Below are 27,970 nucleotides of genomic sequence, written 5' to 3' on the forward strand. Positions count from 1 at the left end.
CTAAATTAGGGTTAGAGTGCGGGTTTTTGATGTTTGTCTCTTTCTTACTGTTTATTCATTGTCACATGCTGTTTTTATTTTGTTTTTTAATTATGTAAAGCACCTTGAAATGCCTTGCTGCTGAAATGTGCTATACAAATAAAATTTGATTGATTGATTGATTGTATAAACGAAGCACACAAACACATACGTTCTTCCTCTCCTGTGTTATCGTTCTTGGTGACGTCCGCCACTTTGGCTGAATGCCTTATTTTAGGCTGAAAACACACCACACGGACTCGCGCACACGTATCCATCACACGCGCCCTGCTGTCTGCTGCACGCGAGGAAGAGAACTCGGATAAAGCCGAAGATCTTTCACAGAACCTTGAATGAGATAACTGACAGAACAGAAGAATCCTATAAGAGCAGCAAACTGTGGGCCTTTGGGGTATAATTGGAGGCTGGGGGAGCAAGAGCGGATGAACCAATTAAAAAGTGACTACGGCAGACAAAACACACTGTAGTGCTGCAATTTCAGTTGTGCACAAAGAACTGTTATTAGTCATAGTCCTGCAGCTGTTATTGTAGCCTAATGTAGTCTTATGTTGTGCACCTCTTACTTACAGCACCAGAGCTGTAACTTAGACAGCTCTGTTATTAGCTTTATGGAATCTATTTGAAAATGTTTGTAAAGAGTCAGACTTCATGCTATCAGCAGTACATTAGTGTTAGTCTATATCCAACAACTAGTTTCAACAAACCTGACGCCCACAGTTTATAGAGTGAAGTGCAGATGGTGCAAATATTACAATACAAATACACTTCTTCACTGCTGTCTGGCCTACGCCCACTGGACAACTGTTACTACATTTTACTCATTTTGCCTTCTCCTTCAGGCTCCTCAAGGAAATCCTGACAGTTAAAAAATAAAAAAAAAAGTATGTACAGATGGAGCCTGCTGTCCCTGTAGTTTGATGTAACTGTGGCTCATAGCTTATTTATGTCTTAATGCATCTTCTGGTGTGGAGAATCCTAAATTCTCTATTTTATCTGCTTCTAACTGAATAATTCACTTTTCAGAGCTGGACTTGATGTAAATAAGGCAGTGTATGCTGGCTTCACTAAAGGTGTTTTTAAGTGGTTTTCTAATCTTGAGCAGCAAAAAAAAAGTTTGAAATATTGCTAAACTATCCAAAGTATCTAAATTCAAATATAATTAAATAAAAATTTACTGTTTGTAAACACAAAGTTTTCTGCTTGCATAGCTAACTATATTTTACTCTGGTGGGTTGTTTAAACTTGAGCGATGTTTGCATTTTGAATTTTATGCTTTAATCCTGATAGTAATTTAAAAACGACTGCCGTATTCTTGAAATGCTGTGGAGCATACTCTCTGCTGAGTATCAACATGCACAGATGCATCAAGACTCTTCAGCTGTGGCCTTGTTTTTTCTTCTAGCTTTGCAAACCAGTTTTCTCATCAACCTTTTATTGCATTTCTTTTGATAAAGAAATGCAATAACCATCTGTAACCAGTTGTGCTGGTTACAGATATTTTATATAATTGATTTAATAAGTGAGATGTTTACGTTTCTGTGACTCTAAAAGCTGCAGTTCTTAAAGGAGGTTATTGCTTTGGAAGAATGCATCATTAGCGTGAATGGTTGTTTGTCTCGTTTGTCTCTACGTGTCCCTGTGATGGACTTGCGACCTGTCCAGGGTGTCCCCCGCCTCTCGCACAGTGTCTGCTGGAGATGGGCACCAGCTCCCACGCAACCCAGAATGCATCTTTTGGATCAACATTTCTGTGCCGTTCTCTGCACAGCCACCTGACATAAACTGAAATATTTCAAACCAAATGTAAAATTGTTAGTAAGGTGTTTTATTTTTATCGAACACTACTACTCTAGTTCCTTTTTTGTGGTTTAATGCAGTTTATGTTGATATGAAATTTGTCTGTAAAGACTTATTCAGATGTTTCTTTGAACCCTTTAGGTGATGGCCACTCTGAGGAGGTTTCAGTCGAGAATCTCTTCTGATAACTGCTTAGATTCAGTTCGGGTGTTCACATTCAAACTAAAATTATGCACCTTGATTCTGTCGTCAGCTAAACTGTCCAGCTGCTCCTCTGCTACACTTCTGTGCAGTGCTGGCTCTCACCATCACGTTTACTTTTCTCCTGACTTCACTAGGAACAGGTTAACACTGTGCATTTTGTCTATAGTTGGAACCTTTACATTTGATTGTTAGACATCTCATTTTACTCCTGCATGTTGTGCCTTTAATGAAGACAGCTGCTCAAGCGAGTTATGTTACTTGCAAGATTGAAATCAAACACCGAGGCTTCGGTTTTGTTGCACTCAGCTGTTTGTGCATTGAGGAAAAAGTGAGCCAATGCATGACAAGAAAATGTGAGAGAATGGGGGGTGAATGAAAGAGGAGTGAGGAGAGAAATGGAAACGGAGTAACGACAGAGAGGTGGAGAGGCTGATGGCAGCAAGAAAGGGAGAATTAATAAGAAGAGACAGACAGGACTGAGTTAAAAAGACAAGGAGAACCGGGGAGAGGTGCAGTGATGGAGAGGGAAGGAGAGAAGCCGATGAGCGACGGAGGGGAAGGAGAAGGGAGAACAAAAAGAGATGTCACATGTCTTTCATTGTGAGAGAGCTGGAGGAAATGTAGACCTGGAAGCACAAAGGGCTACTCAAATATGTTTACTCCTGTCTGCTTTAATGTTCTGCTCTCAGTTGCATGTCTGTGTGTATTTTTCTATCTGAAGATTTCTTGTTCTATTTTTTTGCCAGTTTGTATGTGAGAAAACTGAAAAAGGAAAACAAATAGAGTTGAGCTCAATATGGGGAGAAAAAGGAGAAAAAAAATATATAAAGAGAGCAGCAAATAAAAAAGGCTTTAGAAAGGGAGCATAAAAAAGACAAACGATTGATAAAAATAACTTAAAGGGTAAAGAGAATAAATTGTAAGAGATGGATTCAACAGACGGATTAAAACAACAACAGAACAGAAAAAATGTGAAAGAGTGGATAGCTGACGGTGAAGGTGTTGACAGGAGAAAAGGAGAGAAGATGCTCAGGAGGAGGAAGGTGACAGCCCACAGCGAAGAGGAGGCATTAGTGTGGCACCACGACAAACTAGGTCAAGGTCCAGGTCATGGTTTAAAGAGACCGGCATTTATTGTGGTCTCTCTTACCGCAGACACTTCTCATCCAGAACAGCAATACGTGGTCATGATGTCACGTGTTGTCTTTGATCAGGAGCAATAACTCCCACAGCCACTAGAGGCCCTGAGCATGCACAATTTGGGTTGGGAAATATTTGCAAATGTTCTGAAGGAATTTTTCTTTATTTATGGGGGATTTCCGCTTTTTGAGGCAGCAAACCTTTTTTAAGGAGCTTAAATATAAAAAGAACAAATAATTTTAAGCTTAAATGATTGTAAATGGTTTTTTGAGAGGGCTTGGCATGCAAAGATTGACTAAAATCTAAACGCCAGGAGCACCGTTTCCTTTTTGATCCTTTTCTAGATCTTTTCTGCAGCTTTATTTAGATGTTTATGGTGATTCTTGCCTTTGTTTTGTTTTCTTAATCGGGTTGAAATCAAGTGATTGATCCAGTCGCTGCAGAATATTCTTTTTTTCCTCTCTCCCTTACTACTCACTTGGCTTAGCAGTTGTTTTGACTCGCTGTCTGTTTGTACTGTGAAGTGCTGTCCAATCTGCTTTTCTGCCTCTGAATGACTTGGAGTAGGCAGTTTATTTCTACACACTTCACAATTCATTTAGGTGCTTCCATCTTCTGTCCCCGCTGACCCACTGAAGGCCGTGCACGTCCGTGGCAGCTCACTGCTTCCACATTTTACCAATGTACTTCTCACAATCTTTCACCACTTTATACCATAAAGCCCCCAAAATACCTGGAAAATCCAGTCCAGTTTTCATTTATTATTCTTTGGACACATGAGGTGTTTCATGAGGAACTCCTTTCATCAAAGTTTGCAGCATCGCAGCAACAACCTTTAAACAAAATTACCACACTCAACATCAACTTTACACTTTGTACTCAGTTAATTGATCCAGAAATAATAAAAGAGTAATTCACTAGCTTTATGATCAAAGGTTCAGCGTATTTTAGCTCTGAGAAAAGAAAGCTCTGCCTATTGAAGAGCTCCAATTTAATAAATATTACATTTGAGCTACTTTAAATTTAACCTAAATGATGCACTTAAAGTTCATTTTCCTTGGAAGAAACTTCTGTTCATTCAAAACTTTTTAAAAACCTTTGTAAATGATTCATTTGAACTTTCATCTTTTCCTTAAATGAGAGTTTATTTATAATTGTCTGACATGTTACAGGATCAGAGTCCTCTGCCTGTTCCCTAAAAGTCCTGTAAGCCGTTTTAGCTTCAACTGTGGCGGGCATTTACACTGACAGCTTTTAAATAAACTTGTGAAATGCCACAACCTTTCTTATTTTATCTAGTTGCAGTCATTTTTAATTTCAGTAAGATGCAGTGAATTTCAGACTCCTGTGGAAAGTCTTGTTGAGCACATTGTGATGTGGGTTCATGTCTGGACTCTGGTGGACAGTCCAGGAGTGAAAACTCTTTCCTACGACCCCCCTGAACCAACTTCTGCCCAAAGAAGTCAGCTTACCTCATGTTTTAGGGACATATTGTTTCTGGTTTTCTGACTAGCTAAAGGAAATCCAGATGGAAACACTTCAGATCTGAGTTTTACATTTTTCCAATATTTAGGTCAGTTTTGGTCACAGTGATTTAAGATCTTTTTTTATTTCTTCAAACATGTTGGTTCCCCACATTCCTTCCAGATTTTGATGTCTTACACCCTTTTAAACATACATTTAGTAGTTTTAGTAATCTTCATAGTAGTTTTGCTTGTTTAATGACCAATAATTAGATACTTTTAAAACAAAATAACATTTTTTCTGCAACCACAAGCTGCACATTTATTATTGCTTAGGAAAAGAAAAGATTTTCAGTGAATAAGTTGGGTTGACTCACAGTTCAGCTGTTCTTCACTTTTATAAGTAGAGCTCAAACAGTAGGATTTCCATACTGTTTCTGACTCAAATTTAATATATACTTTGGGGGAAGACTGACATTGCCACTGAAGCAGTAAAATATGTCAGAGCATGTCACAGCCTGGGGGGAAAACCGGCGAAACGCTTGAAAATGTATTGAGGCTGTTCAAAATCCACCTTGTGGTTTGATGTGTTTGTTTTATTCTGTCCATTATATCTTTGAGGTAATATCACATTTTTTTGTGTGAAAAGTTAATGCAGAAACCTTTTATTTTATTTCATGTAGATCTTGTGCAGTATATAATGTGGTTGTCTTGGGCTTTGTCATGTTTTTAACAGTAAAGTGAATCTGAATTTGGGTAGAATGGTCCAAACACGGATTAATTGAGGCAGAGAATGAAATGAGTTGAGAGAAAAAAAAATCCTGAAAAGAAGAGTGAAAAAACACCTGACAACTCAAAAAAAAAGAAGGAATGGAATAACTAGAGAGAAGGAGAGGAGGCAGGGGGGAGACAGCCTGACAGTTCCTGAAAGATAGAGCTCGGAGTGCGAGGGAGGAACTGAATGAGGCGGGGAGTAAATGGAGGGAAGAGAGCGCTCGAGTGAAAATGTGCAAGAGAATACAGAGAGGGAGGAAGAGCCATGTCTTCCTCTCATCAGTCAGAGCGGTGCCCGTCCTGTGGCAGAGGACGCCTTTGTCACCATGACGAATCCCCGCTGTCTGTATTCGGCTCACCTCCGAGAACATTACCGATGCACACATGGAAACGCACACAGTGCAGAGAAAGAAACACATATTTAGGAAAGACACACATGCAGTGGTGCTACCACACACACACACACTATTTATTGTGCTGCTGTCAAACGCACACAGGAATACCCAGGTGCACGAACACATGTATACTCTGAGAAGATGTTTGCCATAAATTCGTTGGGTTGCTGACCTTCCTTATCTGTCTGTGTGATGTGAATGTGTTTTGTTCAGAGCAGGAGTTTGTGATTATTTGATCAAAAACAGTTTGAAGATTGTTTTAAGAAGTCAGTCGAGTATTTGGTTTGTAAATCAAGTATCAGGTACTGTATCTTTTTTGTATTTAACTAAACATTCCCAGATGTATTCAATAAAATATCATCATCAGGTGTGACAAAGTATGTTTGAAAAACATGCTGTATGAGTTAATGTGCAGAACCTAAATAAGAGATGTAGACGTTTGAGCTATATGAATAACATAATCCAGATATTCAGTGTTTGAGGCCAGAATTTTATGCTCAAATTCATGTAAAATATTATTTTTAGACTCTAAAAAACATTTAGAAGTTCTAGTCAATGTAATTGAGAATTAATCTCTGTGATTGTTTAATCACTTACGTGGATGCTAACACCTGACCACAAGACTTTACTCTGTGTCATTTTATCAGAGGAAGTATTTGTGCATTTATAGCTTTAAGCAGTCCATTTATGGCCACAGTAATTGGTCAGCCGCAGGTGGAGTTTTCATCTGGTAACAAATGCTGCAATATGAAATAAATCAGAATAAAACAAGAACAAAAAGTCACTAAAGTTTTTGTTTCTTTTTCTTTCCTCCAGTCATTCCTCTGCTAGAAGTTTCTTTACCAACTTGTCCCATTCATGACACCTGATTGATGCCATTACTTGTATTTAATTTCAATAGATTTACCAAGGAGCTTGTGTGTTTAGCAAATAATGGTGAAATGTGGAGGTAACAAACTTGTTTAGTTTCTTCTTAAGAATCTAGCAGCTCAACACACTTGTTTTAAGCTTGGATGATTCAAGCCGGATGAGGTTTTGACCAGTGTGATTTCCAGTGACATTGCGTTTCGTACAGATTTACACTTTTGCATCACAAGGTTTTTGCTGAAAATATCCTGGCACAGACTTCTGCCTATTGCCACAGGTGTGAAAGAGGTTTTTGTTTGCATGCATTACTCTCACAGATGCAGGGACACAATATTCCCTCCCAGAGTCTCATTATTCTGACGCCATACATTGATATTCATTGGCACGCCGTCTTACACACTAACAGTGAGAATAGCAACATCCACACACTGTCATGCTCATTTGACATAGGCAAAAATAGTAAAATTGGTTAAAAAAAACAGAGAAGTTCCCTGACACATGTACACAAACACACACACTGAGTCAGTGACGCCACATAACTTTCACCAACACCTCATTACAGCGAGACACACAGAGACACTTGTTGTTCTCTCACACGCTCTCCCATTATTTCACTCTTCTCTTTTTTCTCCCGTCGTTCAAAGAAACCACAGTGATAAACGGCAACATATGCCGAGCAACAGATGTTCAACTGGAAATATTGTGTAAAAGCGAGTGTTGATGTGTTGTGAACAGAATGCCAACGATGCTCTGTCATTTGTTTTTGTCTCCGCAGTACTACGAAATGTCCTACGGTCTCAACATCGAGATGCACAAACAGGTAAGAAAGATAATATTCACTTTGTTTGGATGGTTTTGTTTTGTCAGACTGTTGCGTAGACACTTGGAGTTCAAGTGTGTGTGTGTGTGTGTGTGTCACTCTGTGTAGAAGCTGTTTATATTAAGCAGGAGGAAATTTTATTTTACATCAACAATCATTACCCACAAGTGACATTTTGTGTTGGTTGGTTTGCACTTTTTGTTATTTTTTTTAGCTCTACTAACTTCTATCAATGCATGTAAATTAAAGGCCTACCGTTCCGTGAAGAAATGCATATCTCCCATCACCGTTCATGCCAGAGTTTTAGACTAAAATCGTTTTCTGATGAGAAATTATGGAGTTGGAGTTGTTTTGGTCAAACCTTGAAATGACGTTATGTGAGTTGTCACGCTCAGACTGTGTTGTGAATGATTCCCAGCTACAACCACATCAAACTTGAACACAATATTTGTAAAACTGCCTGAAATATAATCATTTTTGGCGTTGTCTGTACTGGCCATCTTGAATTGTGTTGACTCCAAAACTGAATCAGTCATAGCTGCACATCCAATGAGAGTTTCATGAAAACTCATCCAGTGGTTGAAGAGATATTTTGGTAACAGGCACACAAACACACAAAAACATTATCATCCAGCTTCACTTTTCTACAACGGGCAATGATAAGGTGAGCAAATCATGACCAAATGTAATGCTGCCCATTATAACACAGTTCAGATTATACCACGAAAAAAGCAGTCTTTCTTAGTTATTATTTTCAGGATGATGATTGTCAAATCAGCCTCCGGAGCTCTTATATCAGTCCTGAGACTAGATATGAGGTCAGAACCAGTAGCGAAAGGTCATTGTGAATTTTCTAATATTTCCACTTGTCCTTGCTGGTATTCTTGAATGAAGACATTTGTCTCACAAGCAGAGTGTGCACTCAGGAGCCCGTGGCTGCTTGTCAATCCCCACACTAATTGCTGTCTGGGTCCCGCTTGCAGGAGAGGAAGACAGTGAAATTGCATTCAGAGAGACAGGCAGACAGCCAGATAGATGTCGAGGCAGAAGGACAAAAAGGCAGACAAGCAACCTGTTCTAGTTTGATAGAGCTCTTTGCAGATAGACAGAATCATTATCCAGTTGAATGGCATTTCCTTTAAGGTGACTGCCTGTGCCTCCCTCCCTCCCTCCCTCTCTGTATCTATCTATCTGTCATGCTAACTGGCTCTCTGTGGTGGAGTCAGACGCTGTCATGGAGGACAAGACAAGAGTGGGTTTATTTTTCACTTTTACAATGAGCTCTTGGCGTACACCTTCAGAAAGCAGCTCATTGTTTGAAACGGTCCCTGAGACGCCTTCAAATGAAAGGCTCCGTGCTCTGCTCTTTAACCTCATAATCTTTGTGTCATTTAGCTATCGAGGTAATTATAGCAGAGAGATATCAAACACTGGCTTTCCGCACAAACACTGTGTGCACTGTACACACAGCTTGATATTACTCTGCTGGCTTAAGTTGCTCCGTTTCTGGTGTTAAGAAAGAGCTTGTTCTGTTATAATGCTGTTGTGTTCAAGGTGAGGCATCATTCATCACATTCTGATAAAACACTGGAGCCTGACTTTGATTTACATTGTTGCAGTAAAAATAATAAAAGCACCTGGCACCCTGTACTGTATCTGCAGGGATTTTTCCACTTGTGGTTTGCTTCTTAAGTCCAGAATCCTGTGCTTTAAAAGATTGAAAAGAGACTTTCCATAATGACACACTGCATTGTTGGAATAGATTCCTGTTTTTACATCAACATGGAGCTATTACATTGAAATTAGTGTGTTGCATGTTCGTGATGCATGTAGTTCTGACGTTTGACACAGAGATGATTCTCAGTTGAACTCTTGGCTTGAACCATTTTATGAGGGATTGGCTCGTTTTGCGTGTTTAGGTTTAAACATGCTGTAGCTGAGTGTGTGTTTGTATGGTTGGTTATTGGTTTTGTGATTAACTTTGCACCTATTAAACATGCATTGACATCTGGGATAGGCTTTAGTAACCCTGAACAGAACTAAAGGTGGTATCTCACTGGGCTGGGACTGTTGGAGACTAGTTTGTGACTCAAAAATTGTAGAAAAAAATAGGCTTATTTTATTGCAGTCTGACCAACTTCTGAGTTTTTGATAACAAGCATCCAGCAGGTCGTGTGGCTGCTTTTAAGGGCCCAGTTTTTGAGAATCATGCCTTGGCTGTAGCCCACCTCCATCCACATCACATTCGCCTTGACCAACTTTGTACCTATGTTGGCATCTGCCCCCATGTTTATGATTTGATCCACTGGATTACACACTGGAGATGATTGTAGGCAAATTTGGACTAGTTTTTTTAATAATAATCATTGATCCTTGGTGTGGTTTTTAGGCCTGGACATGTGCCCCAGATGTTTTCTGGCAAGTGTCAAAATCTATCTCTCTGAAGATGGGTTGGAGAGTCCCACTATAAAATTGAGAAAAGTTTGAGATGCCTTTAGCAGTTATGTGACTAGCTTGAGAAAAATTAATGCAACAGGATTGCGTGCCTTTGAGAGTCATGCAAGGAAACTGAGAACCTCCAAAAACATTTGAGACACTTTGGAGGCTCCTTCATGAATACAGTCACAGCCTAGTGAGATACCTCCTTAAGCAGCTATAGAAAATGGCTGACAAGCTGTTTTTGATGACTCTAGACTGATTTAAAGAAGACATTTTGTTAAAACAATTAAGCATTTTGTTTCAAATCATACATTTTTCCTTACCAAATCAAAATATGTCAAAATGTGATCTTTCTTTTCTCACTGCTTTTAAAAAATATCTCATTCAGTGAGTTTGTTGCACTTTTTTTATTATTATTATTATAAGCAGTTGTGCATATTTCACTAAAATGGGGAAAAAAGCTAAGAATCTTAGTAGCTAATACAAGTACTACATTGAATTTTGTACATTAAGATTCATTCAGAGTTTCTTGTCCAACTCTGAGATAAACACTGCCAGGCTAAAACATTCTATTGCCATGTTTCATCATTTTCATGTTTTTACATATCTTATGTGAGTTTAAAATATTTTTCAAATTCAGTTTATTTGAATGCATCATTCAAATCCAGGTTAAAAAGGACTTTAGAGTGGAATAATTGTTTCGGTGCCAAACAGAGTGGTAAACTTTAGTCACCACAAGACAAACGCTTGGCTCTGCAGGAAGGGAGCAGATAAAAGATCCAGAGGGAGGAAGTGAGAAGCTAATGGCAAAGCCAAGCTGAGCTGGACTGTCAGTTCTTGTTGCCAAAAAGAGGAAACGTAGTGGGATGCTGGCTGCACCTTTTAGACTTGGATAGAAGAGAAGGGGAGTGACAGAGGCAAGGAGGCCAAGTAAAGGGTGAGGGTGGAAAACAGGACGAGCAGAAAGAAAAAAGTATCGTAAGGATGACAGGAGTCCAAAGAGCTGCGTTCAGGAAAATAAGTGGCAAAAAAGTGGAATGACGTCAGAAACAAGTCAGGAGATGGGCAGTAAAAATGAAGAATCACAGACAGAACTGAAGCCTGTGTTAAAATTGAATCAAAAGAAGAAGGTATCAGAGAGGATAATATAGAATAAAACATTAGAAAACTACTGACAAAATTCCGAAAAAAGAGAAAAGAAAGTGGACTACAAGGAAGAAGTGGTTAAAGAAAAGATGTTACAAAAGAGGGAGTTTGATTTAAAAAAAAGAAAGAAAGAGGATTCTGATAAGAGTACAAGAGGGGAAAAAAGCTCGGTAGAAGAAAAAGAAAACTGTTAGCAGAGAGAGAAACTGAAAAAAGACAGCCGGGATGAGAAGGGAAACAGGAGAAAGAGATTAATTGAACGGATGAAAGAGGAGAGGGTAAACAGGAAGGCTGGAGCTTCAGAAGTGACAGAAAAAGACCTCATAGAACAGACGAAGCGGAAAAAAAGAGCTGGAGATGAAAATTAGAGCCAAGAAAAGAAAAGGAAAGAGGGAGGGAGACACATAGAGAAAGACATCAAGGGAGGGAGAGGGGGGAGCTTTGAGCTGCAGCAAGAAATAATGAATCATGAATAGATTTAACAGTATCTGCTCTTATTTCCTCTCCACCTCCATGCCCCCCCTCCCAGCTTACTCCTCACATCCTGTCGAGATCTCCGCCACAGCTTCTCCGTCTCTTTCTCCAGCACGCGCTCTGTCATTATCAGCGCCAAGGCCATCTCGTGTCCCGCCATTAATTGAGCTGTAACAGTCATCTCTTGCCTTCCTGCCCTTCCTCTGATGATTTTCTCTCCTCCTCTTCTTCTTCTTCTTCTTCTTCTTTCTTCCACGTTATAAATTTCCCTCTTGCTCTTTATCTCCAGCCCCTCATCTCTCCTTCGCTCTTCTCTTCTCTTTGTCTGTTTGTGATGATCGGATCTAAACAGTATAAAGGCACGGGGAAGATAACATCTCCTCCCTTCTTTTCAAAACTGTATGGATACTGTGACCTGCATGCACACACACTGCATTATCTCACTTGGTTCACTTCCATTATCATATCATATATTCATATATACTAGCTGAATCCCCCAGGAGCAGCGAGGGAGGCTGTAAGGACTGTACTCTGTTTTCTGCGGTTGTTCTATATTCATTGATATAGCACTTCTGGGGTCGGGGCAGTTATTGCCCGGATCCCCAGCGATGTGCATAAGCACAACATGTAAATTCCCTGACTTTGTAATTCAGCTCTGCACCGTGGCTCCCAGTTGTTGGATCAGGGGAGTTTACAGATGTGGGAATGTGTTGCTGGTGTGAGGCGTGTGATGATTAGATTTGAAGCTTTTGTGCGGCATGGTAATTAATGCAGCAGGATGACGGGAGGATGACAGGGGTGGGAAAAGAAAACGGAGCAGGGTCTCTGTCGGGTCTGTGTCCTGAAACGGTTATCAGTAAGTCAGAAACTTCAGAGTGAGTGTAGCCTGGAAAAACCTGAACATCAGGAGAACAGGAAGACGTAAATAAACAAAAAACAAACATCAGTCCTGGCGCCAGCTCTTACGGCTCCTTTTTCTTCATCGTTTACATCCACGTCTGCCATGTTTGTTTCTGTAATCCAAGTTTTACGGTGCACCATTCAAACACCAAATGATATGCCAGATGATCTGTGATGATTTCTGGGTTATGTATGTAATATAAAAGTTTAAACAAGGATGATGTCTGAAAAGAGTAAAAAGAAATAAATGAGTCCAGCTTAAATCTGTTACTAAATAACATGCTATGATACTTAAGTGTATGTTGATACATACCAAGCAATTTGGGAACTTTAGGCACTTTTTATACTAGCAGCTTGTCACAAAGACACATCTTGCTCCAATTTATTTAGTTAAATCTACAAAAAACAACATTTTGAGAGACTTTAAATATAATTGTAGCATCAACAAAGAGGTATTAGCTGGAGGTGGCATAGATGATCAACTGCATCCCTCAGGCACGGACTCAGGTCTTAAATGCTGAATTATTTCTTAAAGACACAACTTTTACATGCAGTAGAAAGGTTTTAAACTCCATCACCTTTTCTTTTGTTCTCACCTCGTCCTTACTTTTTAAACACTCTGTACAACATGCTCTCGTGGTCAAATGCAGGAACTGGACAGAAATGAAAAAGCATTTTAAAACTATACAAGAAAGTCTGGGTGCTTAAAAGCAGAGATTTTAGGGGTGGTTTCAAGCTTTTGCACAGTGCATGTTGCATCCCACTGCCTTTCAAGCATTTCTTGTTGCCTTATGACCCTCAGTAAATTACAGCTTTAAGTGAAGCTTCCCTGAGCTCTATTGTGATTAGATGTGTAACTTGGAAAAAACCCTGGTGGAAATATTCAGAACCTTCAATTCTTAAAGATAAACTTGTTATGATCTTCAGTTGAGGACTAACTATTGTTGCTGTCAAAGAGGCCAAATGTAATCATTATTCTGGAGCACCAAGATGCAGACAATAGGCCGTACGTGAGTCGGTAATGGTAAACTCTGAATAAAGTGCCTGTCCTGCAGAAATGTGCTTGAGACATTATAGGATTCTTTCAATGTCACATTTGGTTTTTAAAAATATCCCCTATATTTAAATTGCAAGTTAACAGAAAAAAAGAAGGTGGCAGAAAGCATCACCTTAGTAAAAGTTGTCAGTTTGTCCTTGAGCTGGGTTGTGGATGTCCTAACGCAGTGCTAATTTAAAGTCATTTAAAGTTAAAAGAAATTAGATAAAAGCTTGAGAAGCAGAAGTTGGGAATTGTTTAAGACAAATGTATTAAAACCAATGTGATGCAATAGATAGCAAATGGTTATATGGCTGGACAGGATATTATAAGAACCAGTGTGAGTATTTATATGTAAATTCTGCATATAATACATTTAAGCATATTTATATGCTAACTATATTGTAATATTGTATCAGAATGTTAGAAAAAGAGACAGTGCGGCTCACAGAGCAGGCAGGATATTATAGGAGGCTGTGTTTGACAGCCAGGATGCTCTGCAGCCAGATCGTTTCCCCTGTGGACTCCTGAGGACAGATGAAGCAGCTGGCTGTCCTTCCTTCCTGTTCCCTTCTTTCATTTCACCACCATACATATGAGGCTGGGGTGGAGGTGCACAAGTGTGTGTGTTTCCGTTGGACAGAAAAACAGTGATCAGACCAAACCAGGTATAAAAAAATGTATATGGGAAAGAGAGTAAACAAAGAAATGAAGTAGTAAAATTAATGAAACGGAGAGGACAAGAAGAGGAGGAAGATCATATAAAAGATTGTTTACCTCCTGCATTGTATATAAAAAAGAGCATGTGTGTGCAGGTGCTTATCCGCCTTCCTAATTAGCTCGAGCTGTCTGGCCTTTTTAATGTTTGTACACAGGTGTGTGAGTGTGTGTATTGGTATGTTGGGCTGAAGTTGCGACCTGAATCCTCGGCTCCTTTGGGAGAAATGCCTTCATTTTCAACTTGCCGCTTTGCTTCATAATAGGATTTGGCTTCTCTCTCTTTCTGAGCCTCAGTCTTTCCATATCCTGTACCTCCTTTTTTTTCCTTTCATTCCCACCACCCAATGTGTCTATAATCCAGTGATTTCTTTTTTTTTTTTTACTAGTTTTATTTAAAGAGCTGGATTAAGAGCAGAGTGCACATGCGGGTCAACTAGAACAGGCTTTCCAGAGGTCAAAGCACTTTAAATGTGTGTGTTTGTGCTGTGTGTTTGCACTCTCTCTGATCAGTGGTGTGTGCAGCCTCTCTTTGCACATGTTGGAGCATCTGTGCTCTGTTTGTGTGTGTGTTTGCTCGTGGCTTTGAAGTCTGTCCCTCTCTCCTTCCTCTTCTCACTCCCTCTGTTCAAACCATGTGCAGTTGTGTACAACAGAGCTCAATTGTGAATAATGGGGTGTAGAGACTGAGAGAGAGCCTGGATACTGTGTGATACAATCTTTTAGGAATGATAGAATATTAAACTGAGAGAAAAAAAACTGTGACAGAAGAAAGAGGGAGATGAGAGAAAAATGAGTCATTAAATTCCCAGGGAGCTAGCGTTTTAGCTTAATAGCTTTTAACTCTGGCAGAGTAGCTCTGAGCAGCTTCAGTCTGTATTGGTGTGTGTGTGTGTGTGCGTTGGGAGTAAAGCTTGCCGCTATAGAGTAGCAACCAATGCTTGTATTGGACCAAATAGGTTGCCAGAATTGGGAAAAAGCATCTTTATAGTCTGGTTTTCGTCTCTGATAACATTTTCACTTTGCGTTCCGTTCATTTCGCGTAAACAAAAAGCGACAGTTAACAGGAACGATGAAGATGAACAAATTGCGGTTTAATGAATCATTTGTTGGAATGCTAAAAGAGCTTGTCAAAATCCCTATTGGACAGTAAAATGTCTTCAGGAAGAATGATGCCTCAATGCTTGTCCTCCGTTCAAATGTTCCACAGCAGCAGCTGCTCAGGTAGGAACAAACTGGAGGAGTAATCAGAATAAAACGTTTCCTCGGTTCTCAACACAAACTTCATTGTCTGAACTTAATAAATGAACTCGTGCACAAACCTGACACATTCTAGACAAAAAAATCCTGTAAACTTATGACATTTGTCTGCCAATTTGTGTCAGTTCTTATCTTAAGTAAGTCTGCCAATAAAACGTTTGTAAAGCGGCCGGTTTAGCTCAGGCAGAGCAGTGGTTGTCCTTCAATCTGAAAGTCTCTGCTTTGATATCTAGGTTACATGTCAAAATATTCTTAAGGAAACTAAACAAATGAGCCTGCACTTGTGAATTGCTTTGGATTTATGTCTTTGTTAAATGGATTTAATTTAAATGCCTAAAAGTTCAAATTTAGCTGCAGCTGGAAAAGATCTTATGATAGAAACAGAAGAACTCACCTCAGCTCTTGGAGTTTTAGCAGTTAGTCTCTTGTTTTTGCTTTATTTAACTATTTAACAATGCAAAAAAAAACAATGGTTTGACGTGGTCATTTTTTTTTGTCAAACATTAATTTATACAAATGCCTCTTCTCAAAAGAAGGAACACATTTTTAAAAACATTTTATAAAAGTACAACTCATTAAGAAAAAACTGACTCTGCAGTGCTTGGTATGTACTGCCCAGTTCAAAGTATTTCAGCGCCAATGAAGCAGATACAAGTCAGTAATTAGTCAGTAATTTATTATGTGTACGTATCAACTTCTTTAAGGTGCAAATAACTAAATATACAACAACACATTGATTGTATTAGCTGTATATTTTTTTGTGACTGTGTTGTGCAGCCAGCTTTGCCACTCTGGTTACTTTGTCCTGTCTGCTGGGCTTGAAGACAACATGACTTTGAGGCTGTTTGCAGTCTGTCACTGTAAGCTGGAACAGTGTGAATGCGACTGAGGGCTTTGTTTACATTTAAAGTCAAAGAGGAGAGCAGTGAAAGGTCTGGAACTTTACATCTACAACCCAGACCGATGTATAGACTTGGTATACTTGTGCCTGTGTGTGTTCACATACACAGTTTGCAGCTGTTTATTGCAGAGACGTGTGTGTGGACCATGCATGTGTCTCATATACATGTATTTTGAGCATGTATTGGTATTTCAGTATGTGTTTGTAAGAGTGCTGGAGCTGAGCTGTCTTTAAGTGTTTGTGTTGCCTGGTCTGCTGCCCATCTTGTATTGGTTCTTCACAGAAAGTTGAATCGTTGTCTTTGTGTCAGAGGAAGTGTGTGTGTGTGTGTGCGCGCTTGCTGGTTTTACATCGGAAGGCTGCTCGCTCTGTGTGTCCTAGTCCCTGCTCTGTTTGGGTTGATTTTCTATGTCCCCATTTGCTTAGAAGTATGTGCACTACTGTTTGCGGTAGATTCTGCGAGCACAGTTGTGAGTGCCATTGTTGTGCGTGTGCATGATGCTGGGGATGCATGTATGTGTACCTTTGAGTGCTTTTATATATGTGTGTTTGCACTTTTCTGCTCTTCTTTCCTGTCTCTTTCTCTCCCCGTTTCCCTTCCTCTCTTTCCAGAATAGAGGGGCCATCAATCAGAGGCAAGGGGGATAGAGGAAGGGGAGGGTGGAGGGGGAGACGTGGAGGAGAGAGGTTGGCTCAGTGCCAGGGAAGAGGAGCTGGCACGCTGCCCAGAGGAGAGAGAGAGTGAGAGAGATGAGGAAGGGGGAAAAAAAACCAAGAGTGAGCATAAAAAGAAAAGAGACTCCAAGGGAGAAACGGGGCAGACAGATGCAGGAAGAAGCAGGAAGAAATGAGAGAGAATAAGAAGGAGGGCAAAGAGGGAGGGAGAGCCGAAGAGCAAGGCCAAGTGCACTGAGGGAAAACAGAGAGGACACAGAGTAAGAAAGACAGAGATACTGGGGAGGAGGAAAATGAGCCAACAGAATAGAAAAACAGGAGGGCTGATGGCATGGAGAGAGAAAAGAGGAAGTGGGTGGGGAGGTGGGAGGGGAGGTCTTGAAAGAGAGGAAACAGGAAAGGCTATTCCCATTGAACAGCTCTGTCTGCAACCTCAATCTGTGGGTGATTAGTACATCACTGACTACAAATATTTACCTGAGACTGTTCGCAGAGGAGAGAGCAGTCTAATTAGCACAAACTACAGACAGCAAAGAAACACATTATAAAGCTTGTGAGGCATCAGGAGATGTTGCATGGCCTTGCCAGGAATCCATTCATGGCACTGCATTTTGAAAGGGAAAAAAAGGACCCAAATTTGGCTATTTTCATTGTGCTGTGAAAAATTGCGCTGTATTTAAGAGGACACAAAACCAACAATTAAGACCAAAAACTCAATTAGAAGAGGTTTTTGTTTCAATAATTCAAACAAGAAATAAACATTTCATTATAGTCTCTTTGATTTTGCAAGTTTTGTTTTTTAAACTTTAATGAAAAGAGTCTCCCCCTGCTGCCCAGTTGACAAAATGCAAGTTTACGTTTAGCATTGGCTTTATTTTTAGACTAGGATACCACATCCATCTTTTATATACTGCCCATGAATTCACCTTAGAGATATATGAACAGGACCCAGCATAACTCAGTTTATTATTTATTTTTTAACTTTTAAGGCAAGTTTTGAATTACTGTAACACATGAACAAACCAAACTAAAGTCCTCTCAGAAATTTTAGGTTTTTAGGAATACATTTGTAACCATTTGAATCTAAAACTGTTTTAAAATGTGATTCAGTCGATAATGTGCTCATTTAAAGATTCATAATGCTATTTAGAGATTATAGAACAAGTTTGCATGCTTTGTGTTCAAATACCAAATTATTTTCTTCATAATACATAGCTAGAGGACCTATCATCCCCTCCTGCACCAATTTATCCTCCTTTCCTTTAACTCTCCTTCCTGAAAAGCCCAATTTGCTCTGATGAGTAAAATAAATGGAGGAGTTCAAGCAGCAGGTCAATCTTTGTTCGAGGCATGCCAAGCTAGCCATTAAACAGGCATCATTTAAATTTGAGGAAGACAAGTAAAGGGAGGAAAACAAAGGGATTTATGCAGCACTGTCTGTACACACACACACACAAAAGATTTTTAATACAACAGAAGAAAGGGTGGCAGCTAAAAAGGATACCATAATATGATCATTTTGAATTTCCAATAGGTTATTGGAAGCACAAGAATACGAGTCAGTGCTTACCTTATCACGATGAAATGTTTTGTAAAACCTCCATCAAGATAAAGTTAACTTGGTATGTACTGAAATATTATTATTACTGTTTTTTTGGTTTCTTCTCAAACATTGATCACTCTTATTGCCAGCTTCCAACCAAAGGTCCAAACCAGCAACCATTCCAGCAACATGCATAGAGAGGTGCTGAGAACAGGGACAGAATAGGAAGTAAGAGTGATGGCAGAGAGCAAATAGTGTGAGTCGAGCGGCATCACTGACACACACACACACACACACACACACACACAATGCTGGCGCTCTCAGCTATAGTGCAACTCTGAGACTGGCACAGCTGGCAGTGCCTCAGCACACTGGGCACCATTTTCCTCCTGCTGTGCCAATCTCGGCCCATGCTCATCACATTCAGATTCACCAAGCTTTATTGGCAAGATGAAGGCGGTCACTGTTGCTAACCGTCACGCTCCGGTACCAAACACAATGCTGCACTTTAGCAGGGAGGAGGTGTCTCTGTTGTTCTAGTTGAAGCTTGCGTTAATGTCAAAAGTGAAAAGTGTGCACTCGACTTGTATATCCATCTACATTATTTTCACACTAATGCCTTTTCTACATACCCGTTTGAACCGTTTCTATTTCTGTTAGACATTTTCACTCAATGTTTTTTGACAGCCTTTGCAGAACAGGCCGGAGCACGTTGTGTTTGCTGTGTGGGTTAGACATGCCAGTAAGGAGAGGGCAGCAGCTATAATGATAGTGGCTTGCACTCTGAGTGAGGGAGTTTCCCCCCCCAAACACTGAGAATTGCACTTTCTCTTCCAAGCACAACTTTTATTTTCTGAACGTCAATGTAGAAGCTGTTTGTGTTGCAAAAGTAAAGCTCACATTCCTTTTGTTGTGAAATCAAATCTTTTATTGTATATGTTTAAATAGACCTTTTTTTTTCTTTATCATAAGTACTAATTCCAGAAATAATATTACCACACAATGTGTGGCTTTGAAAATGAATATGGTAAGTCTTTTGGAAACACATGCCAACATGTGTGGCAACTTCTCACATTATACTCAATTATTTAGTTCAGTTGTCTGCAGTTTCTAATCCCTTTATTTGTCTTAATATTATCCAGGGTTTCTACAATTCTGTGTTTGGGAGCAGACACAGCATGCTCACACAGGAACAATCCACCTCCAAACACAAACATGCACTCTGCTCACTCACACACTCGCTAAATGTGGACACGTTGCTGCTTGTTACCTGCTAGCATCAACTTCTGGAAAGGTTTTTTTTAGGAGATATCTAAACTGCAGTTTTGCTAAACCTGAAATAAATAGTGATTAAAGATTTAGTATTTTGGATTTTTTTTTGTCTTTAAAAATGTTTCCCACAGAATGAGTTTGTTTTGAGGTGGCATAGTTTCAGTATGAACTGTGAAAATGAGCTGAAGACATTTCCTCTCATCCTTTCATTCAAACTGTTGTTTTCCTGTTTATAGTTTCTTCCATTTTTGCAACTTGCAAACTACTTACACATATTTTGTGCTATTTTGACCATAACTTTATTGAAACGTTTAGCTCGATCAGGAATACTGCGCTATGACTTTTAGTATTTGTAACTTTTACACTTTTTGAATAATTTGGCTTGATTTTCAAAGTTTTCCTCACAGAAACACAAAAAGATTTCCTTAAAAAACGTTATTTTCTGAAATTTACTTTAGCATACTTGCTCTATTTTGGTCTTCTTATGCTTTTAGCTATTGTCTTGCTAATTTTTAAATTCACACTGCAATATTGCAGAAAATGCAATTTCTTTGGTTAAAATAATTCTTTTGACTGTTTTCTTCAAGACGCACAGTTTTGGCTTTTTGATGATAAGTTTTGGTATTCATCTAGGTTTTCTGCACTGCTAATAAAATATATATGGTAAAGAAAACATGCAAATCCAACAAAGATCTCTTCATCTTACTGAAAAAAAAAAGATAAGCTAGCTACATTCGATCCTTAATATATCAATCTTTGGTTGCAGTAGAAAGGTACTGTGATCATTTAAATATTTTGTTGTTATTATCCTGTTGGTAATTTAGTGAAATGGCAAGTGTAGTTTTCTTTGGCAAGTTTCCTTTATTTTCCTAATTTTCTCCTCCCTTTTTCAACCTCTTCCTGAAAGTAGTTGAAATTTTGGAGATGCTTTCCGGTTTTATTTTTCTCGTAGAACAGCTTCACTTTCTATATTTGATCTGTTTCACGTAGAGCCTTTCTCTCTCTGTCACTATCCGTTTCCATGCCAGCTGGCAGCGTATCTGCCCTCAGGTGTTTTATTGACGAGTCCTCTCTCCTGCTTTGTACATACCCATTCAGGCATCCCTCCATCCGGCCAATCTTTGCCAGTACTCCCTGGTGGCTGTGCTTTGGCCGGCTGTGGGATGAAACTGTGATGTGTTGCTGCTGACACCTGGCTCAGCTCAGACTGCCTGAACCCAGCACAGAATATTTTCTTGGATGTTTTACACCTTTAACTAGCAGGACCAATGAAAATAGACAGAAAATAATGGAAAGTAGGAACAATACAGTGTACAGTGACTATAGTTCCAGTTATGGGTGGGTGATATATTGAATATACTTGATGTATTGTATTTTATTCCACATGAGATGTCACTAAATTGTGAACATTGAATATTATTCATCATTCAGTGGCATTTTTGAGAGTGATAAAATACCTTAGGATGGAGGAGAAGTGAGTTGGTGCCAGTCTTTAAGATCAAGGGTGAGGTACAGAGTTGTAGCAACTACAGGGGGTTATGTTGATGAGCCACACGATGAAGATCTGGGAGAGAGTTGTGGAAGCTAGACTTAGACAAGCGGTGACTATTTGTGAGCAGCAGGATGGCTTTATGCCAAGAAAGAGCACCACAGATGCCATCTTTGCTCTGAGGATGTTGATGGAGAATTACAGAGAGGGTCAGAAAGAGCTTCATTGTGTTTTTGTGGATTTAGAGAAAGCATAGAACAGTGTGCTGTGGTGTTGTATGAGAGCATCTGGAGTGGCAGAGAAGTATGTTAGACTGGTACAGGACATGTATGAGGACAGCAGAACATGAAGGAGGACAGCAAGACAGTGATGAGGTGTGCTGTTGGAGTGACAGATAGCTTCAATGTGGAGGTGGGAGTGCATCAAGGATCGGCTCTGAGCCCCTTCTTGTTTGCTCTGGTAATAGACAGGCTAACAGATGAGGTCAGGCAGGAATCCCCGTGGACTATGATGTTTGCAGATGACATTGCCATCTGTGGTAAGAACAGGGAACAGGTGGAAGGGAACTTGGAGAGGTGGAGGTATGAAAGACAGAGTATCTGTGTGTGAATGAGAGGGAGGCAGGTGGGACAGTGAGGCTACAAGGAGCAGAGGTCACAAAGGTGCAGGACTTCAAGGACTTATAGTCAACTGTCCAGGAAAACAGGGAGTGTGCTACAGAGGTGAAGAAGAGAGTCCAGGCAGGATGGAGTGGATGGAGAAAAGTTTCAGGAGTGGTTTGTGACAAAAGGGTGTCAGCATAGGTCAAAGGAAAGGTTTGCAGACAGTGGTGAGAACAGCTATGTTGTATGGTTTGGAGACAGTGGGACGGACAAAAAGGCAGGAGACAGAACTGGAAGTGGCAGAGCTGAAGATGTTGAGGTTCTCCTTGGGAGGGACAAGGATGGACAGGATTAGGAATGAGATCATCAGAGGTACAGCACAGGTTGAAGGACTGGGAGATAAAGTTTGAGAGGCCAGACTGAGATGGTTTGGACGTGCAGAGGAGGAACAGTGGGGATATTGGTGGAAGGATGTTAGAGATGCAACTGCCAGGAAAAAGACAAAGAGGAGATATATGGATGCAGTTAGAGAAGTCATAGAGGGAGAGAGGACAAAGGATGCAGAGGACAGAGTTAGATGGAGGAGGATGACTCACTGTGGCGAACCCTGAAAAGGGAACAACCGAAAGAAGAAGAGAGTAAATCATCACAGCAGTGTTATAGCTGACTGTATCTAATTCAGGGGGACTCTAGTTACACTGACACCTTTCCTAAAGCTCCACACACAGTGCAGAACTGTCTCCTCATTAAGCGTTTATGTGTTAGAAGAGAAGGACAGGAGCCTAATGGAGTTTTTCAGAGTCTGTAATTTTATTGAAAAACAACTTATTTCCAAAGAACAACAGCACTGGAACTGTCTGACACCATTATGGATTTTGTAAGTTATACGATAAACAAATGCAGATACCTGCAAAACATGCGGCAGCTGAAATGTTCTTCACTGCTATCTGAAGAGTGTTTTAAACCCAACAAATCTACAGGTGCACCCACTGCAGTACGAAAGGAACCGGCAGCAAAGCAAACGCCTTCGTCATTTGCCAAATCAGACACGTGACAAGTATTTAACTCTTCCTTAATAATGGTTACAGACATGATCAAACAGATGAACTGCACTTTATATGGGTCTGAAGTGCCTTTCTGTTTTCTTTTTTTTATATAAGTTTATTTTAGGCACATTTCTTGTTGCAATTAGCTCCCTTTGTTAAAGGACTTTGAAAACTAGGTCACAAAAGGAAGAACTAACAGCTCATGAGTGCAGCTGCTTGATTTATAGGAATAAAAATACTATAACTATATTCAAATTTGATCCCTTTTGCATACAAGTAACCATCACACAAGTGCATTTTTTTATATTAAAGGATTAAGAGTAACTGTCATTAAGAGCAAGTGTTTTATATAACATTTAGATAGATAGATAGATCTTATGTGTTGCAATAAAGCCCCTAAATATCATTATTTTTAGGTCATATCACCCAGCCCAATAAAAGTAACAGATTCAAAGATGCACAGAGCTAGAGGTTGTTGATCTAATCAGTTTTTTGGACAATATATATATTTTTTGTACGTTCTCTTCTCTGCTCTTTCCACCTTTCTTATTCATATCTATCCAGTTAGGTTTAACGGCGTCGTTTTCAGTCAAAGTCAGAAAAGACCAGATGAAAACAGCCTCAAAAGCCAGGCGTAGTCAGGTCAGTCCTGTCAGATTTTGTTTGCTTCAAACATACTGCTCGGCATCAGACTGACTTTTTCTGCTCACAACTGAGTCAGGTCATCAGAGTCAGTCTGTGGGCTGAGCACAACCTGTTGTTTGGTCGGATGCAATCTGGTGTATTCACAGAGATATAAACAGAGGAGGATCATTCATTCAAACAAAATGTAGACTTTAAGTCTGTGAATGTGTGTCTTTTATTCCAAGAGCTTGTCACAAATAAACTGTCGGTGTAAGTGAACCACACACATTGAGGCTGGAGCAATTATTGATCGCATTTCTCACAGTTGTGAGCATTTTTGACAAAACAAACCCTCTTTAGATTCCGAGCCTTGCTGATAGATGCAAAACAGGTGAAACGGATCTATTTGTAAGAAAAAAATGAAGCAACTCGTTCATTTTGTGCATGATTTTACTGTGGGATTATTATTATTTCAAGCTCGATACTCCACACTGTATGCGGACTCCGGCCGTGCGGGTCCTGAGAGCCTTGTTTTATTTCCTGCTGCAATCGTGTAGAAGCGTTTGGAGCAGAGCAGGATCCGGTGTAGTCAAGCAGACACCACTTGAATACAGGAAGATGATTGCATTGGGTTTAAAGCAGTTCAGGTCTCACGTCGGCAGCGGACACAATAATATATTTCCACTTGTGGTGGAGAAAGAAAATCTATTCTGCCAGACTTTCTTTTCTCACTCTCACTTTATTCCTTGTGGTCAGCAGACACACAAGATCATTGGGCGTGCACTTTGTACAAACACACAGGAGCTTCACCCACCTGCACTTGCATACATTGACACATCAGATGTCACGAGGCGGTGTCTGTGCACAAAACAGAACAGTGTTTCTGGTGATTGCTTGATTTTTAACTTCATGATTAGAGATGGCTGATTGTGTTTTTTGTTCATGTCAGAGCCTTTGTATGATTGTGTATACTGCCCTGCCAATCATTCAGCTGCTCCCTAATGCTGCCTATGCTGGCTTCCTGTCCTCCTCAAAAGCCTGGAACATGTTTTAGCAAAGATGGAGAGAAAGCAAGAAAATCTGAGAGTTAAGGGGGAGAGTAAAGCCGAATATTCGGGAGAAAAGTACGGCAGCAAAGTAACATGAAAACTGATGAGAGCAGCTGATGATGTGGGGGAAGAAAAATGGGCATCTGAGGGAAAAGAGGGAGAATAAATTATAATGGAGAGAAAGAAAATGATGTCAAAAAGCAGAAAGATGGAAGAAAACCAGACAAAGCTAAAAAGCGACATGAGAGAGAGATGGGGGGGGGGGGATAGGAGGAAGAGGATGAATAGTGTAATAATGGCTCAGTGTGAGAGCTGCTGGAGAAAAAGGGAGAACGGCTGAGTGAAGAAGAGAACAAAATGAGGCTGAGGGCACTCAGACAGATAGAATTAGACACACCGCAGAGGTTCAGTGTGAGTGTGTGTGTGAGAGACACAGGATGAGGGTGTGTGTTAGTTTTATGTTTTTATCATATGTGACATGTACACACAGCTGCATTCTCAGGATGGGTACTTTAATGTGTGAGTGAATGAATGGGTGAAAATATAACCTCAGATGTATGAAGACAAGAAGCAAACTAAGCTTCATTTTAAAAATATATGCTTGTTATCTTTTATGTTTGTGTGTTGTGAAAAGAAAAAGTGGGGGACGGAGGAAAACTGAAGCACGTAAGAGACAAATGAGAGTGTGAAGGTGCTAAAAGACCCAACAATGACTGTTGCTCTTCACTCCCACACCCCCCTCCTGTATTTTTCTTGTCTCGGTTTCATAGAGCTGTCACTGACAGACCTCACTCATTAAGAAAGTGTTTGAATGCAACAAAGACTTAATGTGCTGTAAAGGTGTGTCGTACGTGCCGCGTTCATTGTGTACTTACCACCTTACAACATGCGACATGATTAAATATCATACCTTCTCCTTCCTTCTGTCTCTCTCTCTCTCTCTTTTTTTTTTCTCCATCACAGGCAGAGATTGTCAAGCGTCTCAGTGCCATCTGTGCTCAGATCATCCCTTTCCTCTCTCAGGAGGTAAGTGCTGCCAGACTCACTTATAGGCACACAAAATATGCACACATATAAAGTGAACACAACCATTCACGCCTTCGGTGCCTCAATGACAAAATGTGAACACATCATTCGAAACAGAGCGAGTTAAAAGGTGTAGATATTAAACACTAGCTCTAATTTGCAGCATATAGGTGTTAATTGATACAATTCATATACTCATTAAAGCATTCTGCAAGCATGCATATTGATAAAGGCACAGCTCATTACCTTCCTCTTGTCAACTAGGTCTACAGAAAATTAAACTTGTTTATTACATCGTCTCTCTCAGTGTTTGTGATTAAAAGAAAAAGCAAATCAGTCAACAGATCTCTGTAACAATTAAAGTCCTGGTTAAACAGGACATTTTTTGCTGTTTTAAAATGAAGAAATCAAAAACAATAATTCTGCTGTATTTTATGCGTGCATGAGACCAGTTTAAAGTCTGAAAAATAGCTAAACTTTTTTTTTTTTTTTAGATAACAGTAAACTTTAGTCACTAATCACTAAAAAATTAACATGTATGCTATGAATGTGTGATTTCTGAGTGTATATCTGATATATGATGGTGTATGTAAGAAAAATAAGTCCAGACTTTGGAGTCAGAATGAAGGATTTCACTACAAACACTTTGTTTTTGAGTTGTTTCTTGGTTCTATTATTTTCCAAATAAATGCAGTCATTTTCTAAAGTACAGTTTGAGAACATTATTCACTGTTGTGGGTAAAAAAAAATAATCCAGGCTCAAACTGAGAATCTCCTAAAGAGTAAAAGTTTAATACACTTGTCGATAAGACGGATCAAGTACATTCTTCAACAGATTCTGAGTGCTCTAACTCACAAAGTAAAAGTTTCTTTGGCACTGCCGAGGTCAGAGGTGACAATGTGCTCCTTTTGACTTCCTCACCACAATCAGCATCTTCTCCTTCAGTGGTACATCTGCTGTCCTTGACCCCAGACTGTCCAGTCGGCCATGCCACCTCTAATAACTGGATGTCCACTCAGATACAGTTCTCTGCTGTTTGACTATGCAAACAAATGTCCCAGTCTCTCAACGCTTAGAGAGCACCTGGTTTTCTTCCCCCCCCCCCCCCTGTGCTGCATATCTCCCTCCTGCTTTAGCCGAGACAGAAAGTTGATATTGTAGCAAAGTCAGGCCTGCAGGATGACGCTTCACCATGAAGCACCTCAGCAATTGTGTAGCAACAGAGGGGTGGGGGGTCAGTAGGCAGGTCGCTGGTGGTGAAAGGAAAATTCCTGAGGTCGACTTACCTTTTCCTGGAGTACCATGGCCAGTCTCTTTCCTCCATAGGACTCAAATCACAGCCTTTCTGTCAGGTTATCTCAGAAAGAAAACTAACACAACTCTCAGTGAGTGTTTAACACAGGGGAGGAAGCCTTTTGGAGTGTTTCTCTAACAGAGTAAATGTTTGGAAATCAACTCAAGTTCTGGGACTTCTCACGCACACAACACAGTCATTCTTAAAACAAAATGTGTTTTCTTTTTTTTTTTACTCTAAATCTGAGCACCTTTTCTGTAAGGTGCTGAAAACTTTGAAACTGTGATACAAAATAAAAGAGAGAAAAAACTATTACTGCTCAGAGGTGAAATGTAGGATGTTTAAATTCACAGATGCACCTTGCTTCTTTGCCGGTGATGTTTTTTTTCCTCTTTTTACATACTTTTCAACTACAGCTATGTGTAGCTTTGAATTCCCAGCATGACAAATCAGACAGTTTCAGATTTATGATATGAAATAAAACCCGAACCTCTCACCGGGTCATTACAGGGTGGGTGACAAGCATTCACCAACGTGTCTCACACTGTATTTTATACCAGGAGGTTAGAAGACGGAGTTCTGTGGACTCAATTCTGGAGGCGTCCTTCTGTTGATAAATCCCTGTCAGCGAGATGTTTTTTATTTATTTATTTTGTACTGCCAAAATGTGGTGAAATTTCTGAAATAATAGGGTGGACTCAAAAATCGAAACAAGTCAAAACAAGGTTGACACAGCAGTGGCCACAGGTTCATACAGAGTGTGAAAGTCTGATGAAGTTGTGACCATATTATCAACAAAACGGATTTTTTTTCTTCATACAGTCCACTTTGGGCCCTCAGGAACCAGCAGCTGTTTGGTTTTCTGACCCCATAGTGCTTAAAGGGTGTGTGACCTGTAGTTCTTAACAGGACTACCTGAACCCACCTTACTCAGTGGGTGTGCATGCATCTTACCTCAGGCAGACATCTCTGATGAG

At 39.9% G+C, this 27,970-nt stretch overlaps 1 protein-coding gene across 4 annotated transcripts in view; it reads left to right on the forward strand.

The window, feature by feature from the left end:
- The window catches only part of tle2b (TLE family member 2, transcriptional corepressor b), a 79,601-nt gene that overhangs the window by 26,978 nt on the left and 24,653 nt on the right, over window positions 1–27,970 (forward strand). For all 4 annotated transcript variants that reach the window (XM_037974297.1, XM_017407160.3, XM_017407158.3 and 1 more), the window contains exons 4-5: window positions 7,455–7,499; window positions 25,636–25,698. In XM_037974297.1, the coding sequence (XP_037830225.1) occupies window positions 7,455–7,499; window positions 25,636–25,698 (108 nt within the window). The remainder of the gene's footprint in view (window positions 1–7,454; window positions 7,500–25,635; window positions 25,699–27,970) is intronic.

Source organism: Kryptolebias marmoratus, linkage group LG24, assembly GCF_001649575.2.
Source record: "Kryptolebias marmoratus isolate JLee-2015 linkage group LG24, ASM164957v2, whole genome shotgun sequence".
Classification (NCBI taxonomy): domain Eukaryota; kingdom Metazoa; phylum Chordata; class Actinopteri; order Cyprinodontiformes; family Rivulidae; genus Kryptolebias; species Kryptolebias marmoratus.